This window comes from Rhinatrema bivittatum, chromosome 11 (genome assembly GCF_901001135.1).
Source record: "Rhinatrema bivittatum chromosome 11, aRhiBiv1.1, whole genome shotgun sequence".
NCBI classification, from domain to species: domain Eukaryota; kingdom Metazoa; phylum Chordata; class Amphibia; order Gymnophiona; family Rhinatrematidae; genus Rhinatrema; species Rhinatrema bivittatum.
The window spans coordinates 37,027,500-37,049,626 of record NC_042625.1 but is presented as its reverse complement, the minus strand read 5'-3'; the positions used below and the strand labels follow the sequence as shown (position 1 = coordinate 37,049,626).

The 22,127-nt window shown below is 47.8% G+C and overlaps 1 protein-coding gene across 1 annotated transcript in view; it reads left to right on the top strand.

Annotated features, from left to right (window-relative positions):
* NCOR2 (nuclear receptor corepressor 2) overlaps positions 1-22,127 on the top strand; it is a 545,866-nt gene that overhangs the window by 500,893 nt on the left and 22,846 nt on the right. Inside the window, 6 exon segments of the mRNA XM_029571687.1 lie at positions 3,189-3,335; positions 4,837-4,937; positions 4,939-4,974; positions 11,579-11,772; positions 12,131-12,274; positions 12,442-12,587. Of these exon segments, the coding sequence (XP_029427547.1) occupies positions 3,189-3,335; positions 4,837-4,937; positions 4,939-4,974; positions 11,579-11,772; positions 12,131-12,274; positions 12,442-12,587 (768 nt within the window).

Sequence of the window (22,127 nt, the reverse complement as noted above, 5' to 3'; positions counted from 1 at the left end):
AGGGTGCTTCAGTCTGTGTATGTGAGAGAGAGACTGGCCAGGGAGATGATTGGTGTGTGAGAGACAGAAACTGGTCCTGAGGATGTGACTGGTTTGTCAGTTTGTGTGTGTGAGAGAGAGAGTCTGGTTGTGGTCCCTAAGGAAGATGACCATGAGGACAGTCTCAGCAGCTACTGCTGCTTCTGGTGTGGCCTGCCAGGGAAAGGAGTAGGAGAACTGCTAGCGAGGGTAAGTAAAGGTGGCTTTTTAAGTTCACTTTTCTTGATTGACTGCCATTTTAATTGGGTATTATTTGATGAATCTGCTGTTTTGAAATATTTTATTGGTGTTTGGAGAAGTTTTAATAATTGTATTTAATTGTTAGATCTGTTCATCAGCTGTTTTGAAACATTTATTCATATATTTTTACAGCTATAAAACTATGTGGGGATCTATAGCAACTTGGCTTTTTCTGTTTCCCTAATTGGAGGTGTATTGGTGTTTAGGACTTGGTTTGATATGTGTAGCGTTGCATTTTTAGCAGTAGGGTTGTTCCATTTGAGTGCATGCCATAATGTAGGTGTAACTTTGTACTGATAGTTTGTGTGCATTATTGTAAATCCTGAGAGTCTGTTAGGTGCTATATTTCTCTTTCCATTTCTCCAGGTTCGCACTGCATGCAGAGTTGCTTTTTTGGGTTTCCATTCCAGTTTGTCTCCATATTTGTAATTTATGGTCTTTCTGTACTTGGTGAAGGTCGACTGTGTGTGGGTGACCATGGCGAGATATTTAACTAGCATGTAGGCTAGTAAAATACCTCACCTTGGCCTACTTTTATCATTTTGCTATAATTGTAGCAAAATGATCGCCCATGGCCAAAAAAGGACGGGGCGAAAATGTGCAGCCGGCTGCATCATGGCAGTGTGATATCGCACGCCGCATTTGTGGCAGCACTGAACACTTTCGCCCCCATAGTGCCAGTAGAAAAGGTGGTAGGTATTTCCGGTACTACTGGCTGATAAAGATTGGGACCAGTGCTGTTTGGCAGTTAGTCAGAGTTCTGTGTCATCAATGACAGGTGCTGGAAGGGGTCTTGGGGGGGGGGGGGGGGGGGGGAGAGGTACTTTTCTACATCTCTGCTGGGAATGCCTGGGTATTGGGATAACTTTGGGATGCAGTGCTCGATTTTATTGGTCTTCTGGGGGATGTTCAGATTCCTAAGGATCACAAAGTGTGTTTATTGTGCTTGCAAACCACTGTGGGGACAGAGCAATTCCAGCGATGAGTACAGCAGGTGGTTACGGCTTCCAGATGTGAAATTGCAGCCTGCTGGCGCTGTCCTACCATACCCTCAATGCATGATGTGCTTACACGCCTAGATAGGGTGTTCCTTATGAATAAGCTAACTGCTATACGTAATAAGGTGGCCAAATATGAGAGAGTGTGGAGGTCTAATATACATTGGAAGTCTAAGGAACCAACTGATTACCTATCAGATCTGTAGTGGCATTGCCTGGGACCATTATGCCAGATCTGTTCAGGGTTAGGGGGGGTGGTGCCTTTCTTCCTTTGCATTTTGCTTTTTGGCTTGTACTCTTTCCATAGTTGCATATCTGCTTTGGATATACAATTGACCACCTTGGGGTTTCTACAAGGGTGGGGGGAGGGTTGGGGGTATAATAATGAAAAGATAGCACCATTTGTTTACAAGTTTATTTCATGGTAGCATCTCATTTACAATGTTTGTTATCATGGATTTATTTGCTAACCAGTGTTAGTTATTTCGTGCTATTAATAAACATTAAATAATTAAAAAAAAATTCAAAACAGCAGACACATCATATAATACCCAATAATTAAAATGGCAGTCAATCAAGAAAAATGACCTTAAAAAGCCACCTTTACTTACCCTCGCTAGCAGTTCTCTTACTCCTTTCCCTGGCAGGCCACACCAGAAGCAACAGTAGCTGCTGAAGCTGTCCTCATGGTCATCTTCCTTAGGGACCACAACCAGATTCTCTCTCTCACACACACACAAACTCACAAACCAGTCACATCCTTATGACCAGCTTGTGTCTCTCACACACAATCATCTCCCTGACCAGTCTCTCTCTCTCTCACATCACCTCTGAGACCAGTCTTTCTCACGCATGCGCACACACCTCACCTCCCTCTCTCACACACAGACTGAAGCACCCTCCCTCCTCACCACCACACACACACACAGAAGCACCCTGCCCCTCACATACCCACCACACACACACACACCGGCCTCCAGCTGAACAGTTCCAGTCTTTGGCCCCCGCCAGACTGGTCTCCGGCGGCCAGCGCTCCGGTCTTCGCCCCGCCAGCTGCGGGTAGCACGTGACACACCTGCCAGCACTTGGCAACACACTAATGTGTCACAGCACACTGGTTGAGAATCGCTGCTATATACTATGGTGAGAGGTGGGGCAGAGTGCTGTGTGACTCATCCTTGTGTACACTATGATGAGAGGAAAGGCAGAGTGCTGTGGGAATTATCCTCCTTTGTGAGGGTTCAAACAGATTAGCCACTTCTTTGGGGGGCAGTCTTCAAAATTGTGCAGGCAGGTGCAAGGTCCATCGGCACTTTTTACCTGTGGATTTTGCTCCTGTTGTGAAAGGGAAAGTACAAATACTGTTTCCCTTTGAAAACTGCTGAAGGAAAAAGCATACGCACAGGTTTGCTCCAGTTTTTTTCGTGCAGGTGCTTTTTTTTCCTCTGGCCAAAACCAGATGCTGTTTTGAAAATACAAAACTTTGTGCATTGTTGCCTCCCTTGGCCTAAACCTACCATGGGAAGGCCTCAACCAAATATGCAGGAGGAAGGCAGCGTGTTGTGGAACAGCCTGCCTCCCATTACCTGCATATAGAGTGAGCAGTTTCCAGAAACAGCCCTTTTACCAGAGTGAATGTAGCTTTTGGAAATTGCCCTCCCAAAATCTTAGGCTTTGACTTGACATAAAGGAATCTGTTTTGGGGTTTTATTGGGTAAAGTTTAATTTTGAAAATGTTTTCCTGGATAATTGTTTTAACAGGGTTAACCCTAAATCCTCGTTCTGCACAGCTAAGCTTATAACCTTATTTTGACTGGCACATGGATTATGCTTCTCTGCCCTCTGGAACACTCGGGTAATTCTAACTCTGATCCAACGTAATTAAAAATATTCTACTTTCTGTTCTCATAGGGTTTACTGGTGGATACAGTCCTGACTGCTCTGAGAGACTAAGCCCTGTAAGCTCTCCTAGTATTTCTCATGACAAGGGGATTAAAGCAGCAATCCTGGACTCCGAAAGAGGATTCAGTGAACAGGACGTGATGCAGACGCAGCAAGGTGAAAGAACCGATTTGGCATGTACGTCTCGGCCCGCGCTTATTTCATGCAGATGATAAAATGTTACTTTGGCTCACATCAAGGGAGCGAAAATCTCCCATCTAACCACTGATGTGAAGCCAAGCCAGTGGTTGAGAAGTGGTGCTGCATTGTGGCCGACCTAGGGGAACGGGTACCACAGGCATTTTTCCAAAGGAGCCAGCATTGGTCATATTGAGGAAGAGCTCTCAATCCTCCTGGAGTTTGCCCTTGAAATCTCTGTGTTATGCTCGACTTGACCCCAGGATCACCAAACTGTATTATAATCCGTAATATGGGAGTGGCAGTTTGGAAGTGAGGCTCATAAGAGATCAGGTGGGCTGAAGGGTTTTTGTCTTGGGAAGTGGCATCTTTAGATGAAATAAGTGGGGGAACAAGCTAAGTATGGAGCCCTGTTGTGGATGTGATGTATGGGCTCCCTGCTTTTAAACTGCCCTTAAGACACAATAAAAAAAAAAAAAAATTCCCAAGTGCCGTCTGTGCAATTTTGAAAAACCTGGCCAGTTTCTGCCTTCCAATAAAACTGCCATTAAAATTGCTTGATAGTGTCTTTCAGCCAGCTCTTCTTTATGTATATGAGAGTGAAGCCTGGAGTCTTTACAGGAAAGGACAGAATCTCAATGTAAATCCTACACTTCCGGTTCTGAAACCCACACTGCCGCCACACAAATTCCCCCAGCAACAAGCCTAAGACATTGACTCTTACAACTCACCATGCAAAATATATATATTCAGATTCTGCTATCACCTCAGTAACAGCTATACATACACCTTCTGCTGCCAGATACTGTGTGAAGTAACACAAAACCCTGCAAAAAAGGCATTCAGCACCTATATAGCAAATTTATCACACCATAAAGGCACTAACTTTGAGGACTCAAATAGCAACAATCCTACCTTTGGAAAGGCAACATTAAATATTATACTGGGCCATAGAACGGCTATAAACCTCCTATGCAGAAACAAAACACTCTCACATGTATAGCAACCTGCCACACCAAAGCAGCACTGACACCTAGACCTCAAACTGGCCTATGGAATGTTGGCAATGTAAATGTTTACAATATACCCTAGAACACCAATACACCTCCTTCTGGGGGGAGTGCAGAATAGAAAACAGCACAAGCTGGACTGTTACAGCTCCTTACACAGGGATTACACACTAGAATCCTTCACCTTGGTCACACATGCAGGACATGGATAGATCTTCACCTAATACAAAATAAGGGACTACATAATAGAGCCAGAAACATGCAGACTAAAATCGAAATGGAAACCCTGAGAGACCAGAGTCTGTGAGCAGTGTAGTACAAGAGAAAGTGAAGCAGAGATGCATTTTCTCCTGTACTTTGCAAGGTCCAAAACTAGAAAGGGGAATGTGGAGCCCGAAGCATTAACACTGATATTCTTTTCTTTTCTTTTTTTTCTTTTTCTTTTTTTTTTTTTTTTAAGTACTCTGAAGCTGTCAGCCTCAGAGGGTCACATACAAACATATCCGTTCCGATTCCTGAAGGCCAGCAGTCACCATGCCACACCCAGCAGTCGGCGCAGTATGGCAAAGGTCAAACAGCGGGTCGTGACCCTGGCTCAGCACATTAGCGTAATTATCTTCCTCATGTCCTTCATCTAAACAGCACTAAATACTTTCTTCAGCATTAATTACAGCTCCAGGCCAGGCTATCAGTGTGGATGTAGTGGTTAGTACCCAGGCATGTGAAACTTGCAGCTCCTTATTTCCTCGTCATGGCCACCACTCACTGCCTGACTTTCCATCAAATTCAGATCAAGCTTAGGTTGTAGTTCCTCTGGGCAGTGACCTTGTAACCATATGATCTGTCCTTAATCTGCGGGACCAGTGAGATGTCCTGTCGTGCAGCATTATAATCACTGTCTGTGGTGAAAGGGATCACCATGATACAACATTACTATATTAATGTCTGTAGTGAAGAGGATCACCATGGTACTACAAACACTGGCTTTGGTGAAAGGGATCACTGATACAGCATTTAATCACTGGCTGGTAGTTAAAGGGATCACCATATAATCACTTGCGGTTGTGAAAATGTTTCACCCTATAGTTCACTGCCTCTGGTGGAAAGGATCACTATGATACAGCACCACAGCCTCTTGCTGTGGTGAACAGAGTTATTGTAGGGCCACCTTGCAAACAGTTTTTGGGAAAAATATTGCCGAGTAACATGTTGCAAAGCATCTCCTAAAGGGTGAGTGGAATGATTATGCTGCCGACAGCAGCACCCATTATCCATGTTCCCCCACGAGAGGTTAGGTACACGTGCTGAAAATAATGTGAGCTGGTCCTGAAAATGTCATGGCCACACGCCTTAGCGTTGATCAGTATTCCCACTGTAATGCGGCCCAACCACACATGGTCCTTAAAAAACATAAGTTCCCTGTTCGTACCCAGAGTCAGTCCAGACTGCTGGAGTTTTGCCTCCCTTCCAGCAGATGGAGACAGAGAAAAATTGAAGAGCAATCCCTCTTAACCTAGTGTGCCACCTGCATCTCTTCAGTATTTCTCTCTCTCCAGCCGATGAAGGTGGTGCAGAACCTGTGGCCTTGAACCAATCTCAAGATTAAAAAAAAACAAAAAACAAAGAGAGAGAAAATTAGAAGTAAAGGAAGATCAGGCACAACAACAAGAAGTGGAATTTCCTCCCAGGGGGTCGGCAGGTCCTGGTGGGACCATCTCCCCTGGTAGTAGGTCTGGTAGAGCAGGGGTTGGATACCCTACGAGGCTCCACGTTCTAGTCAGATGCCAGAGGTAATCACGGTGGTCCGGTCCATCCCCCCTCCACCAGCCCGGACCCGGAGCAGCCTGATTGCCGTGCCGGTAATCTTTTTCCTTTATTATGCTCCACACTTCAAAAAAAAAAAGAAAGGAGAATAAGAGGCTATATACAGGCTCTGTTACTGTTTGCTGTGCAGCAGTGGTTGTCATTTGCGGTCTGAGGCTGTGCGGGCAGCTGTGACTGCCCGTCAGGTCCCCAGAGCCCCTCCTCTGATTTGTTTTCGCAGCAGCGCCTTCCCCAGTTGCTCCCTCTGTGCCCATGCCGTGCTCTGCGAGCTGCTCGGCTTGCGGAGAGGCCGCGTCACGGCTCTCCAGCAAGGGTCTGCGCATTCGTTGCCTCCCCGGTGGGAGGGATGTTTGGGAGGTGTGTCGGGGTCAGCTACAAAAGCCTGCGGTGCAGGAGAATGGCCCGCTGTGCAGGAGGCACAGGCCTGCATATTCCCACTGAGTGCGGGAATGGTGGCCATTTTGAAAAATATTTCGGCAGCTCAAGCTGCGGCGGCTGGGGGAGGGGATCTCCCACCCGATTTACCTCCTATCGAGTCCTGAGGGCCCTCAGGACTCGCTGCCTGACCTTCCTAATGTCGATCCTGATCCTCTGGCAGGGGGTGTGGGAGACCCAAGACTTTGTGCTATTAATTTAAAAAAAAAAAAAATTGTTTTTTCCTTGCTGGTCAGCTGCTGCACAGCAGTGGGTCACTGCTCGGGCGGACAGAGGGTTTCTCCCAGGACGGTCCCTCAGCTGCTGGAGCCGCAGGGATCTCTCCGGGTCCAAAAGATTCAGGGCCCATCACTGCAGGGAGACTTGAGCCCTACTTGTGGCATCTCGGACCTCCGTGGACATCCTGACCCTCCCTCGGTTCCTCCTCTTTCCGGCCCAGACGAGGAGCTGGGCAAGGCTTCACATCTGGAGGGACACGGCTTGAGGGTTGATCGCCTGTTTTCAGAGGGAGGAGTTGGACCCTCTCATTCCGCATGTCCTGGCAGAGCTAGGAATTGTGCTTCCTCCGGATGTCTCTGTGCAGGATTCGGCAAACCCGGTCCTCGCTGGTTTGAGAGGTCCAGCCAAGACTTCCTGTCTCATCATATAGTTCAGCAATTAATGGTCTGGGAGTGATACTCCGGAGTTTGACCATAGCCCAGCTCACTCTTAGGTCCAACTGTGTCCTTTGCCCGAGGAGACCGTGGAGCTTTTTGTAGGTTCCAAACGTGGATGCTTCTGTGTCAGCTGTCACAAAAGAACCACTATTCCAATAGCAGTTGTGGCGGCTCTTAGAGACCTTCAGGACAAGAAGCTTGAATTACCTCTCAACAGGATTTTCGAAGTCTTGGCCCTTGCCATTCAGGCTGCCAGCTGTCGCAGTTTCATGCTTCGGGCATGAAACTGTGACAGGGATCTACCGCCTCAGGACTCAGCGCAGGCAGAGCGCTTGGAAGCGACTGTCACATATGGGGAGGATGGCCTCCTTCGTACCTCCCCCAGGTCTATGGTCTCCACATTTTTGGCAAGGAAGCTCTTATGGTTATGCACCTGGTCGGCTGATGTCGCCTCTAAGGCCCAGCTTAACGCTCTCCCTGTTGAGGGCAAATTCTTTTTTGGTGAGGACTTGGGCAGCGGATTCACTCTCTAGGCGACTATAAAGTCCGTAAGCCCCCAGAGGACAAACCTCAGCTATCTACAGGTTTCTCCCAACCCGCTTTCATTTTTGGGGGCAGACACACTTCTGACAGAGCAGGGCTCCTGCTCCAAGCCAGCGACAAGCCTCGGGGAGATCTCAATCCTGGTCTCTATCCTTTTGCAGCCATAGAGCGACTCGAGAAAGTCCCCCCAATTAGATGCAGCTAGCCCATTCCTCTTTCTGGCTGTCCCTGTTTTTGTGATGAAGGGGCCAAGATATCTTCCCACCAGTGGGTCCTACGTAACATAGAATACGGCTACACGTTAGAATTTGCTCGGCCTCTCCAAGACCTGTTTATCATCTCACCATGAAAAGACAGATTATTTGGCAGACCCTACACAGGCTGCATTATCCCATCTATTTCGTGGTGCCGCAGAAGGAAAGCTCTTTTCGCTCAATCCTGGACCTGAAAAAGGTGAATAAAGACCCTCAAAGTGCCGCACTTTTGGATGGACACCCTACCTTCGGTTATTGCAGCGGTCCACAGCGAGAAGTTCTAGGCTTCCCGGGATCTGACAGAAGCTTGCCTACACACCGGTATCCGCAAAGATCACCGGAGGTTTCTTCAATTCATTATCCTCGGAATGCATTTCCAGCTCCAGGGAAGACTGGATCCCCGTACTTGGATGACTGGCTTATTTGGGCAAAGTCGAAAGAAGTCTGCGAGCTGGCGGTCAGCAAGGCCTTACACCTTTTGCAGTCCCTCAGATGAGTTACCCATCAGGCCAAGTGTTCTCTTCTTCCTTCTCAGGTCTTGGACTTCCTGGGAGCGTGGTTCGACAGCCAAGTGAATAAAGTCTTCCTACAGGAGGAGCAGATTACCATGTTAATGCAACACGTTGCAGCTCCTCGGCTCGATAACGTCCACTCTGGAATTGGTCCCATGGTCACTTGCTCATATGAGGCCTTTACAGTGAGCGTTACTATCCCGTTGGGATCCGATGTCTGAAGAGTTCCAGATACCCTTACTGCTCACAGCTTCTGCTAGGTCCAGTCTTGGTTAGTGGCTCGCCCCAGAACACTTGAGGTGCCTTAGTGGGTGATCGGGCCCACGAATGCCAGTCTCTCCGATTGGGGAGCAGTGTGCCAGTCTCGTTTGGTCCAGGACCAGTGGAGGCGCACTGGTCCATCAATCGCCTGGAAATGAGAGTGGTCCGTTTGGCATTACAAAATTTTCTGCCTCTTGTATGCAACCGGGCAGTGCAAGTTTTATCAGACAATGTGACGTCTGTAGCCTATATCAACCATCAAGGAGGAATCAAGTCGTCCGGTAGTCTCAAAAGTGGTGCAGCTGATGGCCTTTGCAGAACAGCATCTAGCCTTGCTAGCGGCATCACTCATGGGGACCGACAATGTGCAAACGGATTCTCAGAGCTGGCAGAGGCTAGACCCTGGAGAGTGGGAAATCTCAGACGAAGCGTTGAACCTCGTCTCTCGCAGATGGGGTCCTACCCATCTGGACTTGATGGCGACTCAAGGGAATACCAAGGCTCCATGCTTCTTCAATCGCAGTGGAGAACACAGTGCGGAAGGGGTCAACACACTGGTGCTCCCATGGCCGACCGATGTGCTCCTCAATGCATTCCTTCCGTGGCCTCTGGTAGGCAAGATTCTCCAGAGAATGGAAGTTCATCCTGGGATGGTAATCTTGGTAGCCCTGGAGTGGACCACTCTGCCCTGGTTCACGGACCTAATCAACCTTGCGGAGGACTGTCTCCTGAGGCTAGGTCATCTTCCAAATCTCCTTTGTCAGCGCTTTATATATTTCGACCAGGCAGATCGCCTTTTGTCTAGCAGCCTGGCTTTTGAAAGGCAGCAATTGAGGAAGAAGGGTTATCCAGAGGATTGATTACCACACTACTTTCATGCTCGAAAGACCTTTACCTCTTTAACAAGTCAGGATGTGGAAGGTCTTCAAATCGTGGTTTTGTGAGTGGGAGGTCCTCCCTCATTAAGTCCCCAGTGGCGCGGATTCTGATATTCTTACAGAAAGGCCTAAGTAAAGGGCTGTCTTTTAATTCCCTCCGGGTGCAGGTGGCGGCCTTGGGTTGCCTTAGAGGCAAGGTTCATGATGCGGCACTACCAGCGTATCTGATGTGGTGCGTTTCCTCCGAGGGGCAAAGTTTTTGAATCCCCCAGTCCGTTCGGTATGTCCGGCCTGGAGCCTTAAATTTAGTCCTCAGGGTCTTGGGTGAAGCTCCTTTGAACCTCTAGGATCTAACTCTGAAGGCGGTGTTTTTTGCAAATCTCTGAATCCGGAGTCTCTCAGAACGGTTACGTCTTTTTTGCCAAGAGTTGTCTCGGCCTTACACTTGAATCTATATGTGGAACTTCCGGCTTTACAAGGTGGAGGCGTCTTGCGCTAGGAAGTTGAGGAGTCTAGATGTTAGAAGGGTGCAGTTGCTTTATCTTGAGGTTATGAATACCTTTTTGGGTTTCGGATCCTCATTATGTTTTGTGGAGCGGCGCTAAGAAGGGTCACAAAGCGTCGAAGGCAACTATAGCCTGTTGGTTGAAGGAGGCCATGGCTTCCACTTACATTTGCTGCGGACGAACTGTCCCTGATATTTTGAAAGCGCATTCGATTTGGTCTCCAGCTGCTTCCTGGGCAGAGTGCCAGTTTGTCTCGCCACAAGAAATTTGCATGGCAGTGACCTGGAAGTCTTTACATACTTTTGCCGGGCACTACCGTTTGGACATCCAGGCACCGGACATCAGCAGTTTCGGGAGCAGTGTCATTCGAGCGGGACTCTCGCAGTCCCACCCCAGATAGGGAAGCTTTGGTACATCCCAGCAATCTGGACTGATCCGGGTACGTACAGAGAAAGGAAAATTGGTTCATACCTGCTAATTTTCATTCCTGTAGTATCACGGATCAGTCCAGATGCCCTCCCATTGGGGGGATAATCAGTCTGTTTCTTGAGTCCGCTCTAATTGTTCCAAGCACTGCAGAAGGCTACAGGTTTCTCCTTATCCTGTACTCAGGTTTTCCAAGTTTATGTTTACTTTTGCTTGATCTGTACTATATCCTTTTATTATGTTCTGCATTGGTAATGTTCATACTGAAGAGATGCAGGTGGCACACCAGGTTAAGAGGGGGTGCTCTTCAAGTTTTTCTGTCTCCATCTGCTGGAAAGGAGACAAAACCCCAGCAGTCTGAACTGATCCATGGTATTACAGGAACGAAAATTAGCAGGTAAGAACCAATTTTCCTATGTACCATGCTGGGGTAGACCAAAGGTTCATTGAGCTCAGCGTCCCATCTCCAGTGGTGGCAGTATCTGAAAGATCCCAAAAACTAGATCCAATTCCTTGTTGCTCATGCCTCTTGTGATATTAAGGGAAGCAGAAGGGAGAACAGTAGTAAGCTGCACGTGGAGAGTATGAAAGTGAGATGTAATTATCTTGCTTTTTACCTCTGCCTCATCACTTATACATATTTTGACTTTTCATTCTGTTGAATATGTTCCTGTGCTGAGCCATTAGATAGACCTCCTGTATTTAAGAATACATTTGTCTGTTTTATAGAGGATGGTTGAGAAGTTTTAAACCTCTAGTACGTTTTGTCACAGAGCTTACCAAAATAACCTTTCAGATGAGCTTGTTACTGTAGGTCAGTCCCTGTATAACCCGCCCTTTCTCCATGTTTGAGTAGACTTGAAGGTAGGAGAATCCAACATCTTGGAGAAGTTCTGTAAGACTTTTTGTTCTTGCAGGAGGTAATTACCCAAGATTACACACGTAACCACCCTCAGCAGATAAATCCCCAGCTTCAGGCACCCATATATTCCTTTCCGGGGGCCTCATGCCCCATTCTGGACCTGCGGAGAACTCCCAGTGATGGACTACTCCAGCAGCAGGAGATTGGACAAGCTGCAAGGATCTCCCCAAAGACCGAAGGAGATAAACGGTAAGATAGGGGAACAATACGATGCAGTCTAGCCTCAAAGAATGGAAGCCCAACCCAAGTTTAGCAGAGGGATTTATTTTTCCCTAGGTACATGGTGGGAGAAAAACTTTATCGGTTTAGTCCAAAGAGTGCCAAAGTATTTTGTGGTATATTAAGCGGTACTGTATAATATAACATACGATTTTTTTACTGTCTATTGTGTTGGGAATTTCTACAAAAATGGATTCCTGACTGACATGTATTTAGTTAGGGTGGTACATGTGTGACATGCTGTGGCTTCTGCATAGAGAGAGACACCGCAGTGTATGATGGAATAATGTTCCTGCCTTCTGTGCCCCCTCCTCTCCCTCCCACTTAGGTCTCCTGAGCAGAGGAAAGCTTTAAGCGGATCAGAAGATGGCATTGAACCTGTTTCACCACCTGAGAACATGGGACAGTCTGAGTACGCAAGAAGTGCCATGTATCCCAGTTTGCACAGGGAAGGAGAGCAGTCCGAGCAAAGGTGAACTATGCAGGGACTGGGGAAGGTGGCCTAGCCAAGGCTTTTTAGCCCTGTTCATCTCTGAGTTATTTCCTTAAAATAATTTCAGCATGCATGTGCAGTAATTATCACGTCACCCTTGCCTGCATTATTGATTTTGGATTTTTTTGTTGTTGGACATTTTGCAGAATGGATTCCAAGTCCCCGGGAAACAACACACAGCCTCCTGCCTTCTTCAGTAAGCTGACCGAGAGCAACTCGGCTATGGTTAAGTCCAAGAAACAGGAGATCATTAAAAAGCTTAGTTCAGCCAACAGGAGCGAGCCCAAGTATAGTAAGACTTTCCATGTTTCTTCTACTGCGGCACTGATTGGATGCGGGGGGAACATTGGGATACTGTGCTCCGTGGCTCAAAAATTACCACACCCAATAGAAAGCAGAAAATTTCAGAGGAGACCAGTTCAGTGGCAAGTGCTGCCATGTGGAAGGGTCCCCAGGTCAATTTCTGGATGGGTTCTTCTGTAGCCAGGGTCAGTCGAGGCTGGGGAAGCAGCAGAGGAAGCATTCACAGCCCCTGGTGGTAAGGAAGCTGTGGTCATCAATAGAGTGACACTTGGTGACCCTATTTAGAGCTCATGATACAGGGTTCTTGAAGGAGCCCCTGGTGCACAACTCCCGGCCTCAGGACTATTGCTACAATGATCAGACTAGTTGTAGTGGGTGGGAAATAAGGGGAGGGGGGAATTTCCTGGGAAGTTGTGAATGAAGACCCGTAGTGCTAGACCCCAGCTCTGATTCTGACTGAACCACAAGCTCAAAGCAAGAGGAGGAAATTTCCCCTTCCACCCTGCTGCCCTCCAAAAAACAAGAAAAATAAAGGAACCTTTATTGTTTTCTGTTTGGTTCCTGTTTGGTGCATTGCTGAACTGCAAAGGCCTTTATTTTACTTGCTGGTGGCATCAGCCAGAATTAAACCAGTTGTCTGATCATATTATGAGGAAAGAAAGCACAGGTTAAATTCCATAGTGCATTAACTGGAAAAATGTATAAACAGAAAAAAGCAACACGAGATGAAGGTTTATTGTAAAGTGTCATTCTGGTCAGTTTTAGCCATTAAAGAAGAAACTCAGATGTGAAGGGTGGGTATAACTGAAAAGGGCAAACAAAATTTAAGCAACAGCCCCAGCCAATAGTAAATGCTGCAATGAGAGGGATTATTGCCATCGCAGGCTAAACTTCAGAAGTTTTAGGGATTATTGTGAAAACTAGGTGTGGTTAATGTTCTCAGCCATTGGGATTCTGTCCTAGAACTGTGTCCAGTCACTCATTCGCAATCAACAGTGTGAGATAAGAGTTTAATTTAATTCTTCGAAGATAGCAGGATGTTAATCCTCATGCATGAGTGACATCATCAGATGGAGCCTCGAAATGGAAAACTTAATGTCAAAGTTTCTAGAACTTTGGCTTGCCATACTGGGTATGCCCAGCATACCCTACACCATGTGTCCACACGGGGTCCGTCTTCAGTCTCTCTTTTTCTGTGGAGCTGCAATATCGCAGTTTGTGAGCTCATTTTTGGCTTCTGTTGAAGAGCTGATCATATTTTTTCTGCTTTCACATGATTTTCTTTGCCTGCATTTCATGCTGGGTCCCTCTCTGTCCTCCCCATAGTGTTCCAAGTCAGGGCTTTCAAGGTTTATTGGTAAGTTTCCTTTCGCGGTCAATTACCCACGGTGAAGCTGGGCTTCAGTGCCCAACAAACATCGACATCTGTTGCCATCGATTTTGATCTTGTTTCCCATTTATTTCATAGCTGCATCTGGGTTTAAGCGATGCTCTCGGTGCCTGAGGACCATGTCTATCACAGATTCCCTTGATGAATGTGTACTATGCCCAGGGGCATCACATGACATCTGGGGTTGCAGCAAATGTGCCCAGATGACCCTGAAAGGACGTCATCTTCGGCTCAATAAGATGAGCGCCTTTTCAGGCTGGAGAAGACTAAGCCATTGACATCGAAGGACCACAGAGCTGCAACAATGGACACTGAGCCATCAACATCAGTGGGACCATTGGCAGATAGGGGCGCCAATGTCTAGCTCATCAGGCTTCTCCAGGCTGAGGACGTCTATTTCCTAGTATTCGGCCTTGGCACCGGGGAAAGACCGTGCCGAGCATTGAGGGAAGCCAAAGAAGCATTGGCATCTGTTTCAGTCTATGCATAGTGCCAGGCACAGGGATGCGCCAGCCCATGCTATGATACTCCCAAAGTGACTTTGCGGCAAGGAGTGCAGTCCTCAATCGAGGCTGGGGGTCCGTGACGGTCTCCACCAGTCCTAATTCCAGTCACCAGTCCTCATCTTGGTTCCAAAGGGGATCTGGCTACCCTCCTTCCCCCAGCCAGTGTTGGCATTGGCAATATTTGAGAAGGAGCTTGAGCAGCGAGTACAACTGGCAGTCAAGTGGGGGCACCAATCTTATGGCACAGACGGCACTGGATACGGTACCGTCCATCTTGGAACTTCAGTTGGAGAAGCTCCATGTGCTCACTGGCGCATTATCGATCCAGCTGCCATCTGTTTCTGGGGTGGCAGCGTTGCCCGTCAGGGCACCGCAGCCTCCACCTGCCAATTTGGTGGTCGTGGCCAGTTCCTTGGAGGAGGAAGCTCCACCTAGGTGGGCTGAGACACCAAGGCCTGCAGCCCCCTGTCCAGCTCCGCCGGTGCCTGCACCTCTGGAGAAAGGCCAAGCGCCTAGGGCCCCATCCCCTGTCAATTTCAGTGAGGATGAGGTCCCCTTTAGCCCTTGACAGGATGACACCATGGTGTCCAACTCTGATGGCTCTGAGGATCTCCCTTCAGAGCCTTCTCCAGAATAGCAAAGGAAGTCTCCACCTGAAGACTTAACTTCACAGGGTTTGTAAGGTGATGGTATCCTGTTTCAGTTACTGACGGAGAAGGATGCCAAGGCACAAAATGCTTGAAATCCTCCAGTTTGTGGAGCTTCCTAAGGAGATCGTGGAGGTCCCGGTACACAATATCCTTAGAGTTACTACTGAGGATGTGGGAACACCCCCTCACAGTGCCTCCTATGAATAAGAAGGTTGACGGGCTTTACCTCATCCAGAAGGCTCTTGGGTTTGATAAGTGACACCTTTCCCACTAGTCGGTGGTAGTTGAATCTGCTCTCAAGAGAACCATGTGGTCTCAGACCCATTCCTAAGTGCCCCTGGGGAAGAATCACAGAGCGATGGCCACCCTTGGGAGGAAGGTTTTTCAGGGAGCTATGCATATTGCCTGCATAACTTCTTACCAGCTCTAAACGAGCCAGTACTCACGGGACATCTGGAAGCAGGTGCAGGAGTTGGCCAAGCAGTTGCCTCAGCAGCAACAGGACACTCTCATGTCGCTGGTGCATAAGGGCCTGGAGTGCAGAAAACACGAGATCCAAGCAACCTACTGCATCGAGAGTCTCTACAGCAGGAATCGGTGCCAGCAGAATGACATGGCTGTGGGCCTCGGATCTTCGACCAGAGGTACAGGAAAGACCCGCTGACATGCCATGTACTGGGGAGAATCTCTTTGGAGATAAGATGTATGTGGTGGCCTAGCTCTGGGACTAACATGGAACCCTCCAATAACGTTCCACCAGCACTCCGGACTCATCCTCCTCTGCTATGAGGTCAGCGAGATCAGGGCAGAAGTCTTTCTTTCGCCAGAGGAAGTACTGACCTCCTCCCACTCGCTCCCATCAGCAGCATCAGGGCTCCCGCAGCTGTCCCAGGCAGCAAAGAGCCCCCAAGGCCCAGCTGGCGCCTCAGTCAACTCTAGGGACGGGGTTTTGACTGGGTCATAGGGAGCATAGTCCAGTTACCCATACCCTGGGCTATGGATCTGCCAGTTTGGGACAGGCTGCGGTTCTTTACAAACCAGTGGACCAGTATATCCTCAGACCAGTGGGATCTTTCCATTGTCCGCCAAGGGTACTGATTGAATCTATTGGGTGCCCCACCAATTTGCCCTCCAAGCCCGTTTTGGGGGGCTGGTTTCAGGAGGTACTTCTTATGGAGCTTTTCTCCCTCTTAACAGCCAGAGCTGTTGAGTCCGTACTCCCAGGGCAAAGAGGGTGGGGATTTTACTCTAGGTACTTCCTGATTCCAAAGAAAACAGGAGGACTCCATCCCATCCTTGACCTAAGAGCCTTGAACAGATTTATCAAAAAGGAAAAGTTCAAGATAGTTTCCCTGGGCACCTTGATCCCCTTTTACAAAAAGAGGACTGGCTGTGCTCTCCCAATCTAAAGGACGAGTACACCTACATCAAGATCTTCCTAAGTCACCGGAAGTATCTCAGATTTGTGGAGGGAAAACAGCATGCCGAGTATCGGGTGTTGCCATTTGGGCTAGGGTCAGCCCCACGGGTCTTCACAAAATTCCTGATTGAGGTGGCAGTGCACCTCCACAGGCTGGAGATATGTTTTCCCTTATCTGGACAATTGGCTGGTCAATAGCACATCTCAAGCAGGGGCCCTCAGGTCATGCGCTTGAACATCCGGATGTTGAAGTCACTAGGATTTGTCATCAACTACTCAAAGTCCCATTTCAGCCCATCACTTCAATTGGACTTCATAGGAGCCCTGCTAGACACGGCTCAGGCCAAGGCCTTCCTGCCTTGTCAAAGGGCCATCACTTTGATGACCATTGTAGTAGAGATTCAGTAGAGCCAGCAGGTGTCAGCCTGGCACATGTTGAGGTTGTTGGGCCATATTGCTGCAGCTGTCCATGCCACTCCCTTGACACAACTGCACATGCGAAAGGTCCAATGGACCCCGAGGTCACAGTGGTGTCAGGCCACACAAAATATCCAGTATCGCATCCAAATCACCTCGCCCCTCCAGGACTCTTTGTCCTGATGGTGTGTACTTTCGAATCTGGAACGGGGGATCTCATTCCAACATCTTCCTTCCCAAATTGTTCTAACTATGAATGCGACCAGCCTGGGCTGGGGAGCTCATGTAGATGGGCTCGGCATCAGGGTCTCTGGTCTGCCCAGGAAAGCTGTTGCCAAATTAATTTCCTAGATCTCTGGGCAATCAGGTATGCGCTGTGGGCTTTCAGATATCTGCTGTCCAACAGAGTTGTCCTGATTCAAACAAGTCAACAAGCAGGGAGGTATGGGCTCATACATCCTGTGTCAGGAAGCGGTCCAAATCTGATCATGTGCCCTATCCCAGGGGTTGGTGCTCAGGGACATGTATCTGGCCAGAACGCAGAAAGTGTTAGCGAACAGACTGAGTCGTGCCTTCAGACCCCATGAGTGGTCTCTGGACCATGCAAATTGGATATTTTGCCTCTAGGGGAAACTGGACATGGATCTCTTCGCATCCCCTTGCAACAGGAAGGTGCCTCTGTTCTGCTCCCTGTACAGGACAGACAGCAAACCAACCTCGGATGCCCTTGCCGGACATTGGGACAAAGATCTTCTGTATGCATATCCTCAGATTCCCTTAGTAGCGAAGTCTCTCTTGAAGCTTCTCGAGGACAAGGGGACTATAATACTCATAGCCCCTTATTAGCTGAGACAGGTCTGGTTTCCACTCCTGCAAGAGTTGTCCATCTGAAGGCCGATCAGTCTAGAGACTTCCCTAGATCTCATCATGCAAGATCAAGACCGGTTGAGACATCACAACCTCCAGGGCCTGTCACTTACAGCCTGGATATTGAGAGGTTAGTTTAACAACCATTCAATCTTTCAGAAGATGTATCTCTGGTCCTGGTGGCTTCTAGAAAGCCTTCCACTAGAAAGTCCTATGGACTGAAGTGGAAGAGGTTTTCCATGAGATGTGAGCAGAAGGCCCTAGATCCTTTCTCCTGCCCCAAACAAAAACTGCTTGATTACCTTCTACACTTGTTGGAAGCTGGCTTGAAAACCAACTCTGTTGGAGTTCATCTGAGTATATTTGGTGCATACCACCATGGTGTAGATGGTATGCCCAGCTCTGTACAGACTATAGTTGTACACTTCATGTGGGGCCTGCTTCAGTTGAAGCCTCCCTTAAGGCCTCCTGCTGTGTCTTGTGACCTCAAAGTGGTGTTAGCTCAGCTGATAAAAGCTTCCTTTGAGCCACTGCGCACCTATAAAGTCATAGGTGCACACCTGACCTGAAAGGTCATATTTTTGATGGCAGTCTCCTCAGCATGCAGGGTCAGTGAGCGCCAGGCCTTAGTGACATTCACCTTACACTAAGTTTTATAATGACAGGGTGGTCTTGCGTATGCACTCGTAAGTTCCTGCCTAAGGTGGTGATGGGACTTCCATCTTAACTAGTCCATCGTCCTGCCAACATTTTTTCCCAGGCCCCCGTTCACATTAAGGCAAACGAGCCCTGAACAGTTTGGACAGCAAGTGAACCTTAGCCTTCTATCTAGAGCAGACAGAAGCCCATAGACAATACACCCAACTTTTTGTTCCTTTTGATAGGAATAGGTTGGGCATTTCCTTTGCCAAACAGATACTGTCGAATTGGCTAGCAGATTGTATCTCCTTCTGTTATGCGCAGGCAGGATTGCTTCTTGGCAGTGATAGCAAGGCTCATTCTGTCTGAGCCATGGCAGCTTCGGTGGCCCACTTGCGAGCAGTTTCCATGGAGATCTGCAAGGCTGTGACGTGGAGTTCTCACCACACATTCACATCTCACTATTGCTTGGATAGGGATGGCCGACACAACAGGTTCGGCCAATCTGTCCTTCAGAATCTATTTGAAGTGTAGAACCCAACTCTTTCCCACCTAGGGCCCATTGTTTGGGTTCAGGCTGTCTCCCTCTCTGTTACCAACAGCACCATTGTTGTTGTGCTGTTGGCACCTGATTTGAGTATCTGTTGGTCCCCTTTTATGTTGGGGAGCAGCCTGTAGCTAAGGATTCACCCATGTGTAAAGACTACCATCCTGCTTGTCTTCTGAGAAAGCAGAGTTGCCTACCTTTAACAGGTGTTCTCTGAGGACAAGCAAGATGTTAGTCCTCATGAAACCCACCCGCCATCCCGCAGAGTTGGATTTCTCATATTTTTTTCTATTTCTATTTAATTCTATGTTATAAGACTAGAGAGGGATCCTGCGTGGACGCTTGGTATAGGGCATGTTGGGCATGACCAGTGTGGCAAGTCAAAGTTCTAGAAACTTTGACATAAGTTTTACATGTCGGGGATCCATCTGATGATGTCACCCATGTATGAGGACTAACATTCTGCTGTCTTTGGAGAACACCTGTTACAGGTAAGCAACTCTGCTTTGTGGGATGCTTGAAAATGAAACTCTAATTCAGGTAGGTCACATTTTGCCACCAATGGCTTTGGATAAAATGCTCCCCTTAAATGATATCAGAATGACCCCCTTTACTGGCAAATGACTGTTCCTAAAGGAAGGGCTTCCCAAACCTGTCCTGAGGTCCCCAGAGCTGTTCGGGTTTACAGGATTTCCAAGCATGAATTCCTGTTCATACCCCAGATCAGTCCAGACAAGTGGGTTTTGCATCCCTACCAGCAGATGGAGGCAGAGAATAAAAACTTTTCACGCATTGATCGATGCTGTGGTCCATCCTTGGCCCTCAAGATTTCTGCTATACATGTTTCCCCCTGTGGCCTCTCGTAGATCGAATGTTAAATCACATAGAGTAACATCCAGGCAGGGTGATTCAGGTGGCACCAGAGTGGCTGTGTCAACCGTGGTTTATGGATCTCTTTCACATGGAAGTAGATGGACCACTCCGATTGGGGCACCTGCAGGGTTTTCTGTGTCAGGGCCCATCCTTTCAAAGCGGGTGGATCACTTTTGTTTAGTGGCTTGGCTTTTGAGAGGTAGCTATTTTCGCTTGAAGGGATATTTGGGGCCGGTATTTATGACTGCTTCAAGCTAGGAGACTCTCCACTTCTCTGGCATATATTCGGGTATGGAGAGGTTTTGAGGCTTGGTGCTTGGAGAATTATATAGCTCCTTTGCAGGTAGATGGTTCTCAGGTCTTAGCCATTTTGCAAAGTGGACTGGCCAAGAGTTTGGCTTAACTCACTCCGAGTGTAAGTGGCAGCTTTGGGCTGTTTTCAAGGCAAGATTCGAGGGAGACTGCTGGCAATTCTTCTGGACATTGTTTGCTTCCTCATAGGGGTGAAGCTTTGCATCCTCTGATATGTAGGGTTTGCCCGACGTGGAGCCTTAATCGGGCGCTTCAGGTCCTCTGTGGCATCCCCTTTGAACTGCTGCGAAGGGTGTCTTTAAAGGGTCTTTCCCTGAAGATAGGTTTTTCTGGTGGCCATTTGTTCAACTAGGTGGATTTTGGAGCTCCAAGCCTTGTTATGTAGGGAACCTTTTTTGAGAATTTCGGTCGACGGAATGTCACTATGTATGGTTCCGTTATTTTTGCCAGAGGTGGTGTCCTCCTTCCATCTCAATCAGACGATGAAGTTGCCAGCGTTTCCACATTTGGCATAAGATGCACCCTAGGCAAAGAGTTTCACTTATTGGACGTTCGTCGATCACTGTTGCGTTATTTAAAAGTCTCTAATGACTTTAGGAAGTCTGATCATCTTTTTGTTTTGTTCAGTGGATCAAAGAGAGGATGCAAGGCTTCTAAGAGCACGATTGTGCGCTGGCTGAGCGAAACAATACTGTCTGTCTATATCTGTGAGGGACGGCCACCTCCAGTGGGATTGCGAGCACATTCTACAAAGGCACAGCTTCTTCCTGGGCAGAGTGTCAGCTCATTTCTCCATTGGAGATTTGTCGGGCTGCAACTTGGTCATCACTGCACACATTTACCAAGCATTACCACCTGGATTGATGGGCACCAAAGGAGACAATGTTTGGGGAGAATGTGCTGCATGCGGGTCTTTTGGGTTCCCGCCCATTGTTGAGGGGCTTAGGTATATCCCACTTGTCTGGACTGATCTGGGGTATGACTAGGAAAGGAAAATTGGTTCTTACCTGCTAATTTTCATTCCTGGAAAACCACAGATCAGTCCAGAAGCCCAGCCCCTGCCTTTGTCCAAAAGACCTTCCTCGCTTCTGAATTCTGATTATGCTGACATTTGTATTTGCAAAATTTTTGTTAGATAGTTAAGGTTTGTCTTTTCTCTCATCTTGAGAAGAGGGGATCTCTGGTTTTTCAGGGAGCTTCAACTTCCTACTTTGCTCAACCGACCCAGATGGGAATCATTTGATGGGTTTTGGTTTGGAAGTATTCATCTTGGCTTGGGTACAGGTCAATGCTGAGGGACTGCAGGTGGCATTCTTGGTTATGTAGCAATGCCTGAAAAGTTTTTATTCTCTGCCTCCATCTGCTGGTAGGGATGCAAAACCCACTTGTCTGGACTGATCTGTGGTAATCCAGGAAGGAAAATTAGCAGGTAAGAACCAATTTTCCTATATCTTGGCATGGCATTAGAAACCCAGTTTTTGCTCATTTATTTCATGTGTATCAGATATGTATTTGTTAATGAATGCCAAAAATGTGACGAATGAGGCCATTTTCTATTTGTTCTGAATGGAACAAACTAAAAATAGTCTCCTACAAAAATACCTGAAACATTTCGGGTTTTTTCATATTCATAGCATTTAAAAAAAAAAAAAGAAAATTGGCCTCTGGCATCCTTGGCTGGGCTTTCCCAGTCAAAAAAAAAAAAAATCCGGGCCCAGTGTTGGGGTGTAGCACTTGGCTGGGGTCAGTGCTGAGTCCTAGGCCCAGTGCCGAGGCCTATGCGTGGGTCAGGGCCTCCAGTTTCTTTTCATTCTCCCATCACTTGAAAAATGATGCTGTCCATCTGGAGAATGGCGCCAAATTGATATATGGCCATAGAAATGTACAACCATACAACAAAATGGCACC